General features: G+C 36.1%; 2 protein-coding genes across 3 annotated transcripts; one reads left to right on the top strand and one right to left on the bottom strand.

Moving 5' to 3' along the window:
- Nucleotides 1-447: 447 nt before the first annotated feature.
- cfap144 (cilia and flagella associated protein 144) lies at nt 448-2,732 on the top strand. The gene is made up of 4 exons (XM_015054970.1): nt 448-654; nt 1,652-1,711; nt 1,798-1,901; nt 2,619-2,732. The coding sequence occupies exons 1-4, from the start codon at nt 531-533 to the stop codon at nt 2,712-2,714; spliced, it is 384 nt and encodes a 127-aa protein (XP_014910456.1). The 5' UTR covers nt 448-530; the 3' UTR covers nt 2,715-2,732.
- Nucleotides 2,733-2,740: 8 nt separating this feature from the next.
- ebna1bp2 (EBNA1 binding protein 2) lies at nt 2,741-6,714 on the bottom strand. 2 transcript variants are annotated; one of them, XM_015054969.1, is made up of 10 exons: nt 6,643-6,714; nt 6,470-6,551; nt 5,435-5,518; nt 5,153-5,325; nt 4,436-4,559; nt 4,098-4,187; nt 3,927-4,002; nt 3,703-3,793; nt 3,425-3,593; nt 2,741-3,340 (listed from the first exon to the last, which is right to left on the bottom strand). In XM_015054969.1, exons 2-10 carry the CDS (start codon nt 6,542-6,544, stop codon nt 3,293-3,295), a joined length of 930 nt encoding a protein of 309 aa, XP_014910455.1. In that variant the 5' UTR covers nt 6,545-6,551; nt 6,643-6,714; the 3' UTR covers nt 2,741-3,292. The 2 variants fall into 2 exon arrangements, with proteins under 2 accessions (XP_014910455.1, XP_014910454.1); XM_015054968.1 differs by lacking the exon at nt 6,643-6,714 and having other exon boundaries at nt 6,470-6,636.
- Between the last annotated feature and the right edge of the window lie 7,729 nt (nt 6,715-14,443).

Genomic DNA, 14,443 nt, shown 5'->3' with positions numbered 1-14,443 from the left:
GTTAAATGTGAAAGGATAATAGTGCCTAGAGTGAAAATAACCCCCAGTATACCAAGAATAAGTTTCTTTATCTTGATGTCAGTCATGTACACATACAAAGAGCTAAAGTATACATATCTGAAGCTGCTTGCAATATTAACAAATCAAGCCTGTACTTTTTTCTTTTTTTTTTTGCAGAAACCAGTAGCTAAAAATAAATATGCAGTAGAATGAGACACCTACAAGAGTTAACTTTTTTTTTTTTTTTCCAGTAATGTTTTCTGATATTTCCCAGTTTTCTTGCTTTTGTTTAGGGATGGCTTTACATAACACATTTCTCCTCATTCGCCCAGCATAATTTCTCATTTATTTCAGTAGAAAATATTTCTTTAATAACTGGAAATTTTCGTGAATAACTGCTGGGCGCGTGGCACCATCATGCGCTCGAGCGTCGTAACTGCAACATAAAGCAACATTTACTGTTGCTAGGCAACACACAGCTGGTCAACTAAAGAAAGAGGGTCCCCTGCCCTGCTGCGCTTTTTCCAACTATGGCCGGTGGCAGGCAGGAAAAGGACCTTGTTCATCTAAACGCAATTCACGTTGAGAATGTAAAGAAAGAGCGGCGATATCAGAAACTGCACACCGAGTTCAGCATCAATCCTTACAGGAAGTGTAAGTAGTCTGTTTCCCCCCTTTCACTCCTACAAAACAAAGCATGAGCATATACTGCAAGATTATTTACTGTGAACTTGTAAATAGTACAAACAATTTAAATTAAGTTTCGAGTTCTAAAAACAAATAACTATATCACGACTACGTGTTTAAAAGCACTGCATAGGAAAACTTGAGAAGGCTTATTAGGACCGTATAAAAAGGAGAACATTTCCGCTAAGAAATTCAGGAAGGAGATTAACTTTAGAAGTTATCTAGAAAAACTTTCTGAGATCCAAAAGTCAAAGATTTGCGAGAAAACAAAAAAACCGAGATTAAGCTCAAATTTTCTAAGGTTTTTTTTTTTTGAGGAATTTACTCTTCGTTTTTTCTACAATGATTCCAAATCAACACCGTCATAAATTAACCTTACATTCATTATTGAGTATTAGCTTTACTGCTATGGCATTTCTTTAGATAATTTGATGGATACAACTATCCCTTATATTTCCTTTATAGAAGAATAAAGTTAAGTGACACTATATAGTTTAATTAAATGTCAGACATCATGCAACAGTAACTTCAGCTACACCATTAAAACAGCTCCAATTTTTACCATACTGAAAGATAAGTTGTAGATGTTTATAAACACCAAGGTGAAAGGTCATTACCTTAATACTTGTAAAATGTTTTCAACAGATTAAATCATTGAACTGCTGAAAACGTTTGACAACCAACAGATTAAGTATAAACCTAAAATTTATAGCAAAAGTAGTCAACTGAAACTTCAAATTAAGTTAAAAAATTTGATACTATGGATTTAAAGATAATTTTTGAAACAATTATTTGCTGCAATGAAAAGTTTACAAATAAGAACAAAGAGTCAAATGATTACTCAATTTTGTCTGAGTGGTTTAAGTTTTTCCCCCCCAATGTTTCACTATGCTGAATGCATTTATATTTATATATTCAACTATTTGTTTCAAAATTTGTTTTTTCATGAGCCCCTCTCTTGTAGTGCATGTCCTCCCAGACAAACCCATGTGCAGTAAACCACCAGAATCACTGTCGGAGGACAGTAAGTTCGTTTAGACTGAAGAGAAAATATTTGTTCTAAATTCAAAAATCTTAAGTCTCACTGTATGTTTTTTTTTTTTTCTGCAGCAACCTATATTGACGCCTACCGAAGGGTCCGCATGGCACCATCATTAAAGTACCCCAAGCCCATCACTGAAAGTCAAGAGATTGGATGGTTTGTCAATGAACTGGTGAGGAGAAATAGGTTTTATCAACATAATGAAAATCCAGTGTACACTTGGTTGGTTGGGCCTCTTTTTGCTTGAATATTATGTAGCATGGGGATTAGCTGTGGCTATGCTAAAGTGTTAGGGGAGTCCAGGTTACTTCCATCCCGGCCTTTAAATACCCTGCATTGTTGCCTCTAGTGTCTCATCTTCCTCTTCAAATTACCCCATGGGTTTTCAATGGGTTTGATGGCCATTGAAGCACAGAGACATCCTGATCACTGAACAATGTAGCAGTACTTTCAGCAGTATGTGAATGTTAAAGTCCTGCTGAAAATCAGCATTATCTCTATAAATTATGACTGCAGAAGGAACAGGAGGCGCTGTCAAATTTCTTATACAACTGCGCTGACTTGATTTTATAAGACAGCAGACAAACCTCAGCAGATGATATGGCTCCCCAATCAAAAACTTTTGAAATTTTGTGTTAATGTTTGAGCATTTGGATTCTGTGCTTCTTCACTCATTTTGACCTCTGAGGAATTTAATTTATAGCCAACAGCCCAGGAAACCCCAAACATCAAAATAACCAATGAACTATGAGCTATAAGCATACTGAAATAAATAAAACTTACATTTTTTATAGAAGAGTTAATTCCCTCAATTACTGAATGTTTTTTTATTAAAAATAAAACAAATCTCCAACTGTTACTCAAAAGTAATTCTGCTCTTTCTCACTAGCCTCCACAAGACCGTCAAGACCCAAGATTCAACTTCCCACGACGTAAGACAGATATCACTCAACTTGCTCTTTTTACCAAAAAGCGTGGCAATTAAACCAACCAGAAGAACAGATCTGTTGTGTTCATCATTAAAACATTCTTTTTATTTGCATATGTATGGTTTACTCTCAAAGTAAACCACAAATCTACACAAAACACATTACATACTAATGAATGGGCAAAGGCAAAACTGACAGCAGCTTGGTAATTAAAAGTGGTGCCACATAGGAGAATCTATTAAGTCCAGGGGCAGATTCAGAAAAACACAAAAACAGTATCTCAGCGTCAGAATACATGGTATCCATTAGACAGCACTCTGGCTGCAGTAGATACTGACATGTGGTCTCCAAGTCTCCAAAAATGGCTTTAAGACCATCATTTAATGGTCTTAAAGATAACCTCTTGAAAATGCATGGAGTAAAACAACTGTGTATTTCAGCCAACTCTGCAGTTTACCTCTGTCTGAACAGGATCCATCTTAATGTGTGTGTCTGTTCTAAAAGGGTTTTAGGGTGTTCGACATCTACACGTGATTCCATGTTTAATAATATTGTATAAAATATATACATGTGGTCCAGATTACAGTGTCCTTCTTAATCCTGCCCAAGAAATGAGGTCCAAGTCCTGTCCGGTTTATGAGCGACCCTTCATCTTCCTGCGGACAGACTTGCCTGGACGTTTCTGAAAATCCAAATGGAAAAATTTAGGAGTCTTCTTACAAAAGCTTTGCCCAAATATATCTGTTTTTATGTGCATTTGACTCACATTTTTATTTTTATTCCCTCCTTTGCCTTTCCTCGCTCCCTTGTCGTGAGCCGTTTTGGCTCGGAAACCGGAAACATCATTGAAGCTCTCCTTGGTGTTCCACTTTTTCCCGCTCTTTTTACCTCCAAAGCCAAACTTCTGATCCTTGAATTTTCGCTTAGCATTGGGGCTGTCACAAGACATGATCAAAACAAGTTGAGGCTTTAATAAAAATGAAAAAAATAAATAAATAAGTATTCAGCTTTAAAGAAAAACATATGGAAAAAAGAAATAATCACCCCTTTTTGGCTAAAGCTTTCTTTGACCCATCAGACGAATTCTTAGCTGCTTTCTGGTCTCCTTCCAAGAAATCCAGTTTGTCAGTCATTCCTACAAGGCAAAATAAAAAATGTAGAGAGGAAATGGAACCCATAAAAGACCCACTACATCTAACAAGCAGGATAAACATAGATGTTACTATAAAAGAAACCCATTAAAAAAATTACAGATGTAAAAGTCCTACCTTTCTGGTATTTCTTTACCGCTGACATCATAGCCTTCTTCTCCTTCTGTCTCTTCTGAATCACCTCTGTTTGGACCTGACATCCAAACAGATTCCACATAATTGCTCTTGTTAAACTGGAAATGTGTCTTTAAAATTGTGTGAAAGAAAGGCACAAACAAACAAACAAACCTTTTTCCCAAACTTCCTCTGCTCACGCAGCTTTTTGGCTTTTTCAGACCTTTCCAGGATCATCTGCTTTGTGATCAACTTTTGCCTTATCTAAAGAAAATAAAAAATCATGTGCATTTAAATCAGTTCTGATAAAACATCAGCAGACGTGTTTAAATTTTGTTTTTAAAGTGTAGAAAATTAAAGTCTAAAAGATATGATGTGATTTTTTTTTTGTTAATTTTGTAGTTTTAACAACAATGATCAAAGGATAAAGTGAATACAAAAATTACTAGTATAATTTGTATAATTGTATAATTTGCAAGGGGACAGACACTTGTGAAAGATGAACGTCTTACCTTCTGCATCTGCTGATCTGACTTGGCCATCTCTGCGAAATAATCATCTGGCCTCTTAGTGGCTATATTGTGCGCTTTGAGGAGAGGCAGGGCCTCCAGGACTGTAGCCTGACCCTGCCGGTAGCTGGAGTTTAACACAGAACAATTTCTAAGTAGGAGTTTCAGATTGTGTCAAACAATCATTGGCAAACTGAATAATAAGTCACAGTAAATGGTTCTCAACATACATATTAAAAGCAACAGTGTGTTGTTTTTGTCTCCACAGACGTCACTATTAGATATGAACCAAGAAATCGGCTGGTGACTGGAATCAAATGATTTTTTTATTTTTTTTACTATCGGCATAGACAGAAACTCAAATTATTCAATGTTTTTCCCCAATCAGTGAACCATAGTAAGCACGACCAGGTTACAACACTCTTCAGTGTGGACACAGTAACTGAGTGAAGTTAGCTTTTTCAGTATCTGAGGTGTTTCACAATAAGATCAGATGAAACCTAACGATGTAAGAAGCTATTTAAAATGAAGTTAAATAAATCACAGCAAGGTTAATGGCAGCACAGCAAAGTAGCTAAGTTTCATCATTCCGAGCTGTTAAAATGAAAACAAAAAAAAATCTTAAACGGACAAACAGGTATATGTCACAGAACAAAAAAAGACAATGGGGAAAGTTGGGAGAAACTTATTTTTTCTGTATTCTAACTAGCAACTACTTACAAGAACATTTCTCTTTGGAAATCATCATCTGCATCGAGTTCTCCATTGGTCTCAGCAGCAACCTTCACTTCAGTTTTAGAGACGACGTCTTCAGCTGGCAGATTGGTCATGTCTAACCTCTCCACCCACGGTAGGTCTTTGCGGAAATCAGCAAGGCACCGTTTCAACCCCTCCTGCAAAACAAATACACAGAGCACAGATTAAATGGTCACATTAAAAGCTCCCAACAGTTTAAATGTTATTTACAGGTATTCTTAAATTCTGTGGATATAAATTACTCACCACATTGTTGACAAGCTTCTTATTCTTCTCCACCAGAACGTTCATCCCAGGTTTCAGCAACCCCTTAGAGAAAGCTTCCTGAAGCTTGGAAATGCACACAAAGAGTTTATGTAACTAAACAGTAAAAGTTTAAGTTTCTACAAATCATATCATTTTCATCAAATGTTGTATAATCATTTTAAAACAACACTTTCGGACATTAAAGTTAAAGTCTTAAATACTACAATTTATATTATGTTTTACATTCTCCAAAGATCATGAACAACTCCAGACAGTGCACATAAAACTCAGTCCAACTGTGGCATTTTCTCTGAAGATAGTCCATTCACATCAATAAATCTTAAACATTTCCATATTTAGTCAAAACACAGTTTTATTTTGCAACCAACAGACTATTTCTCTCATTACACACTTAAAAAGCAGGGTAGTGTAACAAGGCAATTGTGTTTATCATTGGCATCACCATTTTCCATAATACCTCATTATTACAGACTATTGTGTGTGCAATGAAATGGAGAGAAATCGTAGCACTCTCCATTTCATCTTAAATGGACAGTGCTATACTCTCTTCATTTCAGGTGGTGGATTAAACTGTGCAAAATAATCAAATAATAATCAAACTTTTGTGACCCCAGAATAATTTAATTTGCCATTTTAGGTCCCCACGGTAAAAAGTTTGGACGCCTCCGCTTTAAACTCAAGACTTTCTGAATGAACTCAAAAGGCGACAATAGGTAAACATAACTAAATTTACACTCAATGCCAAACAGAAAAAAAGACAAATGTTATAAACTATTACTATTCTTACTCAGACCTTGGCATTTTAATGTTAGGTACATCATGTTTTTGAAGCCAGAGCGGAAAGTGTTTAAAACAAATACACCAACACCAGTCCGAGTTTCATTCGCTTGCAAAACGGAATGCTGAGTCAGAAAAATAAAGTTAGAATGTTATCTTATTGCAGAACAGAATACATTCCTGTGTTTGTGGTGCTGCTCGGCTAATTAGCACCTTTGATGCTAACATAAAACCTACCTCTCCATCCGATAATTCACTGGCTTCATCCTCTGAACTCTGACCGTGCAACGAGTCCTCTTCTGCTGACTCCATAGTCGAACTGTGGAGAACAATAAGATCAAAAATGTGTTCCTAGTTGTGTAAAAACGTGGAATTATCTGGCGACGATACAACGAAGCACAGCCACTCACATGTTTGAAGTAGCTCGCGTGGGGAGGAAATGAAGAGAAGCCGACCGGAAACACGTGGTAGAACAAAAGTTCCTACCCAGGAAAAATGAATTGAGTTATCTCAGTAAAAGTAAAAGCAGAAAGAAAGATTCCCAGATTTCAGTATTCTAACTGGTATTAGAATAAATATAATAATTTAAGGTAAAATTGACTCTTCAGAAACGTGACATTTGACTCAGAATCTATTTTCTGGTGAGATTTTAGTTGAAATGAAAAAGAAGTACGCATGGGGGCGCTGTTGTGCACATAATATGACATTGGATAAACTTGGAAAAACTAACAAAAAATGAAAACTTGCAGTTCTGATCAGAGATTTAACTACATTAATTATTGCATTTGTGCCTTTCAAGTATTTTTCTTGAGTAATGACTGAGTAATCATTCTCTGTGTGGAATGATTATATAATCAACAACTGTGAAGTTATGGAGGATTTTATACATTTCATACACGTTGAAAATTATACATGCAGTAGAATCCATCAGAAGTGCTCTAATATAATTTTACCTGGATATTTAATCAGATTTCTTATAGTCTAATCAATCCCCAAATTTTCTGTTGACTGCAGTTGGAGCCATTCCAGAGCATTACATCTCAGATGCTTTAGCCACTCCAAAATCCAGTATTAGTGTATGTTTGAAATTATTGTCCTATTGGAACACATTATGATGTCCAATTGTCAACTATTAGGCTGTTTATTTGAAGAGAAGCAGAATAATTTGGAGTTTTTCCATCCATCCTTTTTATTTCACATGTCAGCGGAAGAGCGTTTTTACTTTTATTTTATTTTGGAGTTGTGGTAAAAGCCAGAGTGTGTGCATGCTGAATGCAAATGTGCTCCTGCCAGGGAGCAGGAAAGTGATTTGGTTTTACTCCAAATGGCACTTCAAAGGGAATCATCTCAAGTGGTCAAGCAAGAATATTAACCCAACTACTCCACTGAAGACTGAATTGAATAACACATCAAAATATTGTGTCAACAATTTGAGCTTAATATAATATCAAAACATTGTCAGTTTATAAAAATGAGTAAAGGAAGGCGCGACATTTAGTTAACCTGTCCAGAACTCTTGTTCTCTTCTTACTTACTATTAGGATTATTTTGATTTCCCTCATGAATACTGTTACAAGATCAATGAAGACAGAATAATGAGAGGTAAAATGAAAACAAATACTAAATGAAAACATTTTCACACTAATCAGTATTTTGAACATTTGAACTTGTGGATGGCATACCACTCCTGGGATTTTACAAATTAATATAGTTCACTATATGTTTTCAAATATTATTTTAGATACATTTAGAAGATATTCTAAATACATCCACACTTCTATATCCAGTATTCCCTAGGGAATATGCAGTTTTCGCTATGAAGCATTGAAACATGATTTCATGTTTTTTATCTGTTCATTGTGACAGTGTCTCCACTGTCTTAAAAGTTGCATTTAAGCTTAACAACATTCTTATTTTTTATTATCTAATACATGAAGTGAGCTAAAAGAATAATAACAGAGAAAGAGATTATTAAGAAATGTAAATCATTTTATTTAGACATCTACTTGTTTTAAGAACCTTTCCTTTGGTATTTTAATGAGACATTTGGGATGAAGTTAGAATATGCAAATTTTGTTTATTTAACAGCACAACAGACTTCAGAAGATCTTTTATCACTGATACAGGATACACACTGGACGCTGCAGATAAACAATCCAGGACCTCTGATGATCACCTCAGCTCATTAGAGATTTTACACACCACTCAGTTCCTTTTCCTTCTTGTCCTCAAAGGAGAAACCTTCTTAGACCCCAGACACTCCCAGTCTTTTATTGTCTGGTGAAAATTGATGTTGATGATTTGTGCTTTATCCTCTTAATTCTGGGACTCTTATTCATGCGGCGCATTTTGAGACACCTTCAAAAGGAAAAATACCATAATTTCCATTTCTGTCATCATTTTCGCTGAAGTCAGACAGAAAGGCCGTCACCTGAATTCACATCTGACTGTCACTACTTATCACAGAATGACTGGCTGCTTCCTGACAGTGGATTGAAAGGAAGCTGCATTCGCTCAGAGGAGTTTTTGTGTATTCATGATGACTCTTGGAGAGAAAAATGGATGACAGCCAGGCTGAAGCCTTCTGGTGTCTGTACTTTGCCACTACTGTTCAAACTATTTGACTCAAATAGAGTAGTAACTACTGGTAGTTAGTTGTATCTGTTTACTAAATGGTTCACCGCTTTTCAGGGCTCTTTTTTTTCTATTTTCTTAAGTTTGGTTTCCCACTCATCATTTGAGTGGCAGATACTTTTGACGGCATTTTTAAACTTTGTTTGTTTTCAGTGTGGCTTGGTTGACAAGAACTGAGAGCACAAGTTTTATTTTTGGACTTTATATGATATATAGAGTAACATCCATCCATCCATCCATTTTCTGAACACCCTTGTCCCTCAGTGGGGTCGGGAGGGGTGCTGGTGCCTATCTCCAGCTAACGTTCCGGGCGAGAGGCGGGGTACATCCTGGACAGGTCGCCAGTATGTCGCAGGGCTATAGAGTAACAATGTTGGTATATTGGTATGTTTATATATTTGTGCCCTATTTTTTAGCCTATGAACCTAATTCTTGTTTTTATAATTAATTTAATTTTTAAGTAATTATTCATATTATTTGTTTGTTGTATTTAATCTTGATTTTACCAGGCAAAATATCTGAGAATCTGTTCCCATTCATGTCAATGTGAGGACATTTTTGACCAAAACTATATTGTTCTAATTTTAAAATACAAAGTTATGTTTCCACCAAAGCTTTAAGCAACAACTGCCATATTATTTTAAGTATGTATCCAGAATGAAATATTTCCAGCAGTTACTTAATCTAATATGTACAGTATGATTCAAATAAGATTGGCTTATTTTTATTTTATTTATTTATTTTTATTGTGGTTCTTGTACATAATATGAAAACAACAGTGAGATAAGCACAGAAAATATAGAGCGAGCAGACAACCATTTACTATTAAATGCAGTATTAAATGAGTTCTGACTGACAGATTCACTACAACTGCTGACAATTTTATGCTGTGATAATTCAGAAATGTAGTTTGGGGTAAAGAAACAATGAGCGCTTCTGTTCATTTTAACCAATTACTGTAAAACTGTAAACAAAATCCTTGTATCAAGGAAGAGGATGGCAGACACTGATTTCTCATTGAGATAGAAAGCAATGTCAGATTTCATGTCCTACATAAATCACATATATCTGTTGATATAATATATAAAAACTGTGAATGAATATGACATGAATAAAAGGTGTCTAAAGGTGACTTTTCCTTATCTGTTTTCAGCCTTTTCAGGGAGTTCCCACTGAATTATCAAATGGCCCTGATGTGCTGTGTTTATTTCCTTTGTATTCTTCTTTTTCTGTGATAATAAGAAGGTCATGCTAACCTTAACTATTCATTCATTTTTTTACAACAATCAATAACACTTTATCTGCATCTTCTGTTGATAATTAGTCACAGGTGGACAAAGAAGAGGCACGCCTACTTTAGTTGAGAGCTCTTGTCTGTGTGTGCACAGATATAATATATATATATATATATATACATATATATATATATATATATATGTATATATATATATATATATATGTGTGTGTGTGTGTGTGTGTGTGTGTGCATGGAATTTTTAAGAAGAAAGAAAAAGCTGTCTAAATGTGTGTAACATAAAAAATGCATACATTGCCATGTATGGTTTTCCTCTCTTGAATAAATGCATGTATGACCTACAAAATATTTCTGCAGTGTTTATTTTCTCCATACAGAAAATAAACACTGATTATGCTCATCTGTAATATGACTTGTAATGTATATAAAAGCTGGCGTGAAGCATCAGACTGCTTGGCTTTCTGTCAGGGGAGTGCTCAACTCTCAAACCAATTAGTGTGTGTACTTCCTTATGCTTAGTTTAATTGTCTAACTGAGTAACTGCAGCCAATGTCTTTCTTAACTCACCACCTCCTATGATCTGTCATCTTTTTGGGTAAATAAAATAAAACAAACTTCCTGGTGTTCTGGTAAATAATTAAAATAAAGTTCACTAAATGTAACTGATATTGTGAGAATGTTGTGTTTTCACTCTAAACAACTAAATCTTTTCACCTGAGAGGTAAATACTTCTACTCTTTATAAAATGATTCTTACCTTTATTTTTGGCACATTACAACACACATTTTAATATATTCATTCATTTAATTTATTTTATATAACAGAGCAACATACACAGTTGACTGCATTCAGAAGGCTTTTTTTTATTTAGGAATGTAACAGGAAAGGGGACTAACACTTTTTGCAATTTTATTTTTAGTGAAAAAACCTGCTTCCATTTTAAATATTCTCCATCAGATTATTTTGTATTTTCATGCTAAAACTAGGCACAGGGTAACTGCTATGGCGACTTCTCAGATGTGGTTTCATTAAAGGTTCATACATAAACATGTTCTGAGGTGGTGAGTGAAAAGAAACTGTAAACACTGTTCATTTCTGGTTATCAATACGTAAATTCAATTTCTGGGTTTCATTCCAGCGGTCTGCCAATGGTCTCTAATCAAACACTTAGAGGAACCTTCCTCGCCTTCTTGTTTGCTTTCATTACTTCTGGCCTCCTCTGAGCCGCCCCTTCCTCCACTTCTGGGTTCCTCCTACATTCTGACACTGATTAGAAGAGAAGAGACAAATTAATCTGGGAGCACCAGGTTGCCAGTTTTCTCTTACGAAGGACATTCACTGAATTTTTATTGAAGATGCAACGTCAGCTTCTATCACAGCTAAGGGGCTGGATATGTGTGCGCGCGTGTGTGTGTGTGTGAGTGTCATACATAATCACCTTATTATATGGCTGTGAATGGAATAGAGAATTGATCTGATTAAAGGTTGAATAAGAAGAAAACGTGAGGGGAGAGGCCTGGTGTGTGGAGCAGCTCTGAGTTAAACATGATGTCACAAGGAGGAGGAAATTAAAGAAAGAAGAGGGTGATGAAGGATAGGAAATACAGAAGTGGAGAATGGAGGATAAAATGGGTAGAGAACAGATGTGAAGTTAGACCAGAAAGAAAAACCTGACAGAGAACTTGTTCTGTCTGTGAAGTACTTCTTAAACAAAAATTAAAAAAATGTACAAAACTGTTCTAAATGTTATACTTTTTTATGTAAAGTAAGTGCCACTTACTTTACATAAATAAATTCTTAGCATGTTCTTGATGTTTATTCCCATCTTCATAACCAACAGAAGGCAGATGGATGCTCACACTGAGCCCAGCTCTTGTTCTGTTTGAGGTTCCTGAAAAAAGTCACTCTGTCCTGCAGACTTGCATGCCAGTGACTGTGCAGTCAGCTGGACTGATCTTAGCAAGACAACGTCTAACTCTTTTGAAATACAGGGTCAGCCAAATTCTGTTTTGAAATAGATTTGGATTTGTTATTGGATCTGAATCAGATTGGATGTAATGGAATGAATTGGAGTGATATCCGTCTTGTGAAGTACCTTGTGATGAAGTGGGGGGGGTTAAGCAAGCAATTGTACAAGTACCACTGGGGTTCATCAGATATAGTTTAAAAAAATGTTTTAAATGTTTTCTTACTTTATGTAAATTAATAAAGACTATCAACACAACTTTGTGTATTCTCATCTTATCCTTACAAGACAATAAAATTTACTTTTAAGTAAGGTAACTAAAGCCCTTTCTCCATTCTCTTTTCAGCCAGTTAATGTCTGAATCGGTTCTTTTGGGTGTGTCTCCGTTGGCAGTGTGTTCCTCACTATGTGGGCAGGAACATGGAGGGGCACGTGGGAACGTGGGCAGACAGTGAGCACGCAGGATCTGTGGTCGGCGCTCCAAAGATGTCATTTTGTACACGTAACCTTGGGCATCCAGTTTCTCCAAAATTTCTCAGTATATTTGTTTGTTGCTGTCTGATCGACAAAAAGGTTTAGATCTGTAGGTTTCACCATCGAATTACTGAAAATGAAAAATGGTCGGGATGTTGTCGATGACGTAAATCTATAGGCCAATCAAGGAATGCAGTCTGCTGTCCATCAACCTGCTAGGTCCGGCTTGTATCATCCTTGAAGTAGTTCCAAAAAGAAGAAACTCTTAGTATCTGCAAATATAGAGAATCTAGCTGGGGCTGACTGAGGAAGAACAGGCTAAAGCCACACCCACAGAGAAGGGGGTTAAGTGCTTGTATAATAATATTTCCCAATATAAAAACAAAGTCACTACTTTATCAGTCCAGAGTGACATTGCTGAGTTACTCCAGATTGATCCACAAAGACACACTGCTCTTTATTCGCACAGCTCCTCAGTTAAACCATCCCGTTTTCCTACTTGAAAATACTCTGGATTCATCGCACAAATGCTGGAGCTCACACTCATGCACCACACACATCAGCCAGTCAGCATTTCCCTGGGAGGCACGGCACTAGATCATAATTAGAGCCAATCAAAAAAGAAGCGTACAGCCTGTTACTTCCTGCCAGCCGGTCAGTTGGTCCATCTGGCCACGCTCAGGCCGTCTGTGCGCTGCTAACTCTCGCACAGCAAGCATTTAGATTGTTTTTATTTGGGTGGAATACGTTCAAGTCATGTTGTGGCGCAGTTTTAACACACAGCACTACCTGATGCCATTACTAAGCACTTTTAAAATGATTTGCAAGTGTGTGTTTGTGCATGTGTTATGTGTCTGAATCTATGTCCCTGTGTCATCTCTTTGTTATCTTTGTGCTCCCAATCTGTACTTTCACTTTACTTCCAACTGTCCTTTATTCTTTGTTTTAATTTTCTTTTCACCTCTCTTTATCTCTGTCTGTTCGCTTCACTGCCTCCTCTGTTCTGCTTCTCCTCCTTTCAGTATGTTCTTCCCGATACGTAATTGCCTTTCTCACCGACTCATTCTCTCCTCATTTATCTCCCGTCTCCCTGCATCTTTCTGATTACCCCTCTGGAATTCAGGTTTCCTCATCACTTTGCTCCACAAACAACTTTTTGCTCCATCTGTGTTGTGGTTTCATGAGCTTCAAGCAGTTTGGCAGATTTATTCAAAAGCTTTTATGTCACAAAATTATTTGTTTTAATGTTTGACAATTGACTGGTTTTAATTACTCCTAAACTAGTTTGTTGAAGCACCTTTAATTTCATTTCAGTCATTTTGTTAGGAGTCTAGCAAAAATGACTGACCCAAGAATTGATCAGATTGTCAGGACATCTCTTGTTCAAAGCCCTCTCCAGAGGAATTCACAGATCTTCTGTTGAAATAATTATTTTTTAAACAAAACCTTATTTTTTAAATTATGAAGTAAGTCTTTTGTTGATTTGACTGTGTGCTTGGACTCACTTTGATGCTGAAGCATAAATTAGTCTTATTCTTCCAGATTCTTCTTGTGAATGTTTAGTGGATGTTTTTTATTTTTATTTTTTTTGCTACAAAAGGCTCCTGAGTCACAATCTCACTCTTTAGCCTAGACGTAAAGAGAATACAAAAGACCAATGTGACATGTAGCATAGATGTCATTGTTTAAAGTTTCTGCAGTGTCGTTGGCCTATTGGCAGTTTCCCTGATAAATGTATTTGGTATTCTTCCTATAATTTTGGTGAAACATGTAGTTTTTGTAATGTCCTGGTACCTTTATTTAACTGATCCTTCAGATTCTTTGCAACCTTTCTGCAAACTTATGGCTTTTACTGCAAGCTGGAAGTGTGGAACAGTTAAGA

The sequence above is a fragment of the Poecilia latipinna genome, unplaced genomic scaffold, assembly GCF_001443285.1.
Source record: "Poecilia latipinna isolate Pla-1442-1.1 unplaced genomic scaffold, P_latipinna-1.0 Scaffold1288, whole genome shotgun sequence".
NCBI lineage: Eukaryota > Metazoa > Chordata > Actinopteri > Cyprinodontiformes > Poeciliidae > Poecilia > Poecilia latipinna.
The sequence above is the reverse complement of the archived record's forward strand: the minus strand, read 5'-3'. Positions and strand labels throughout refer to the sequence as shown.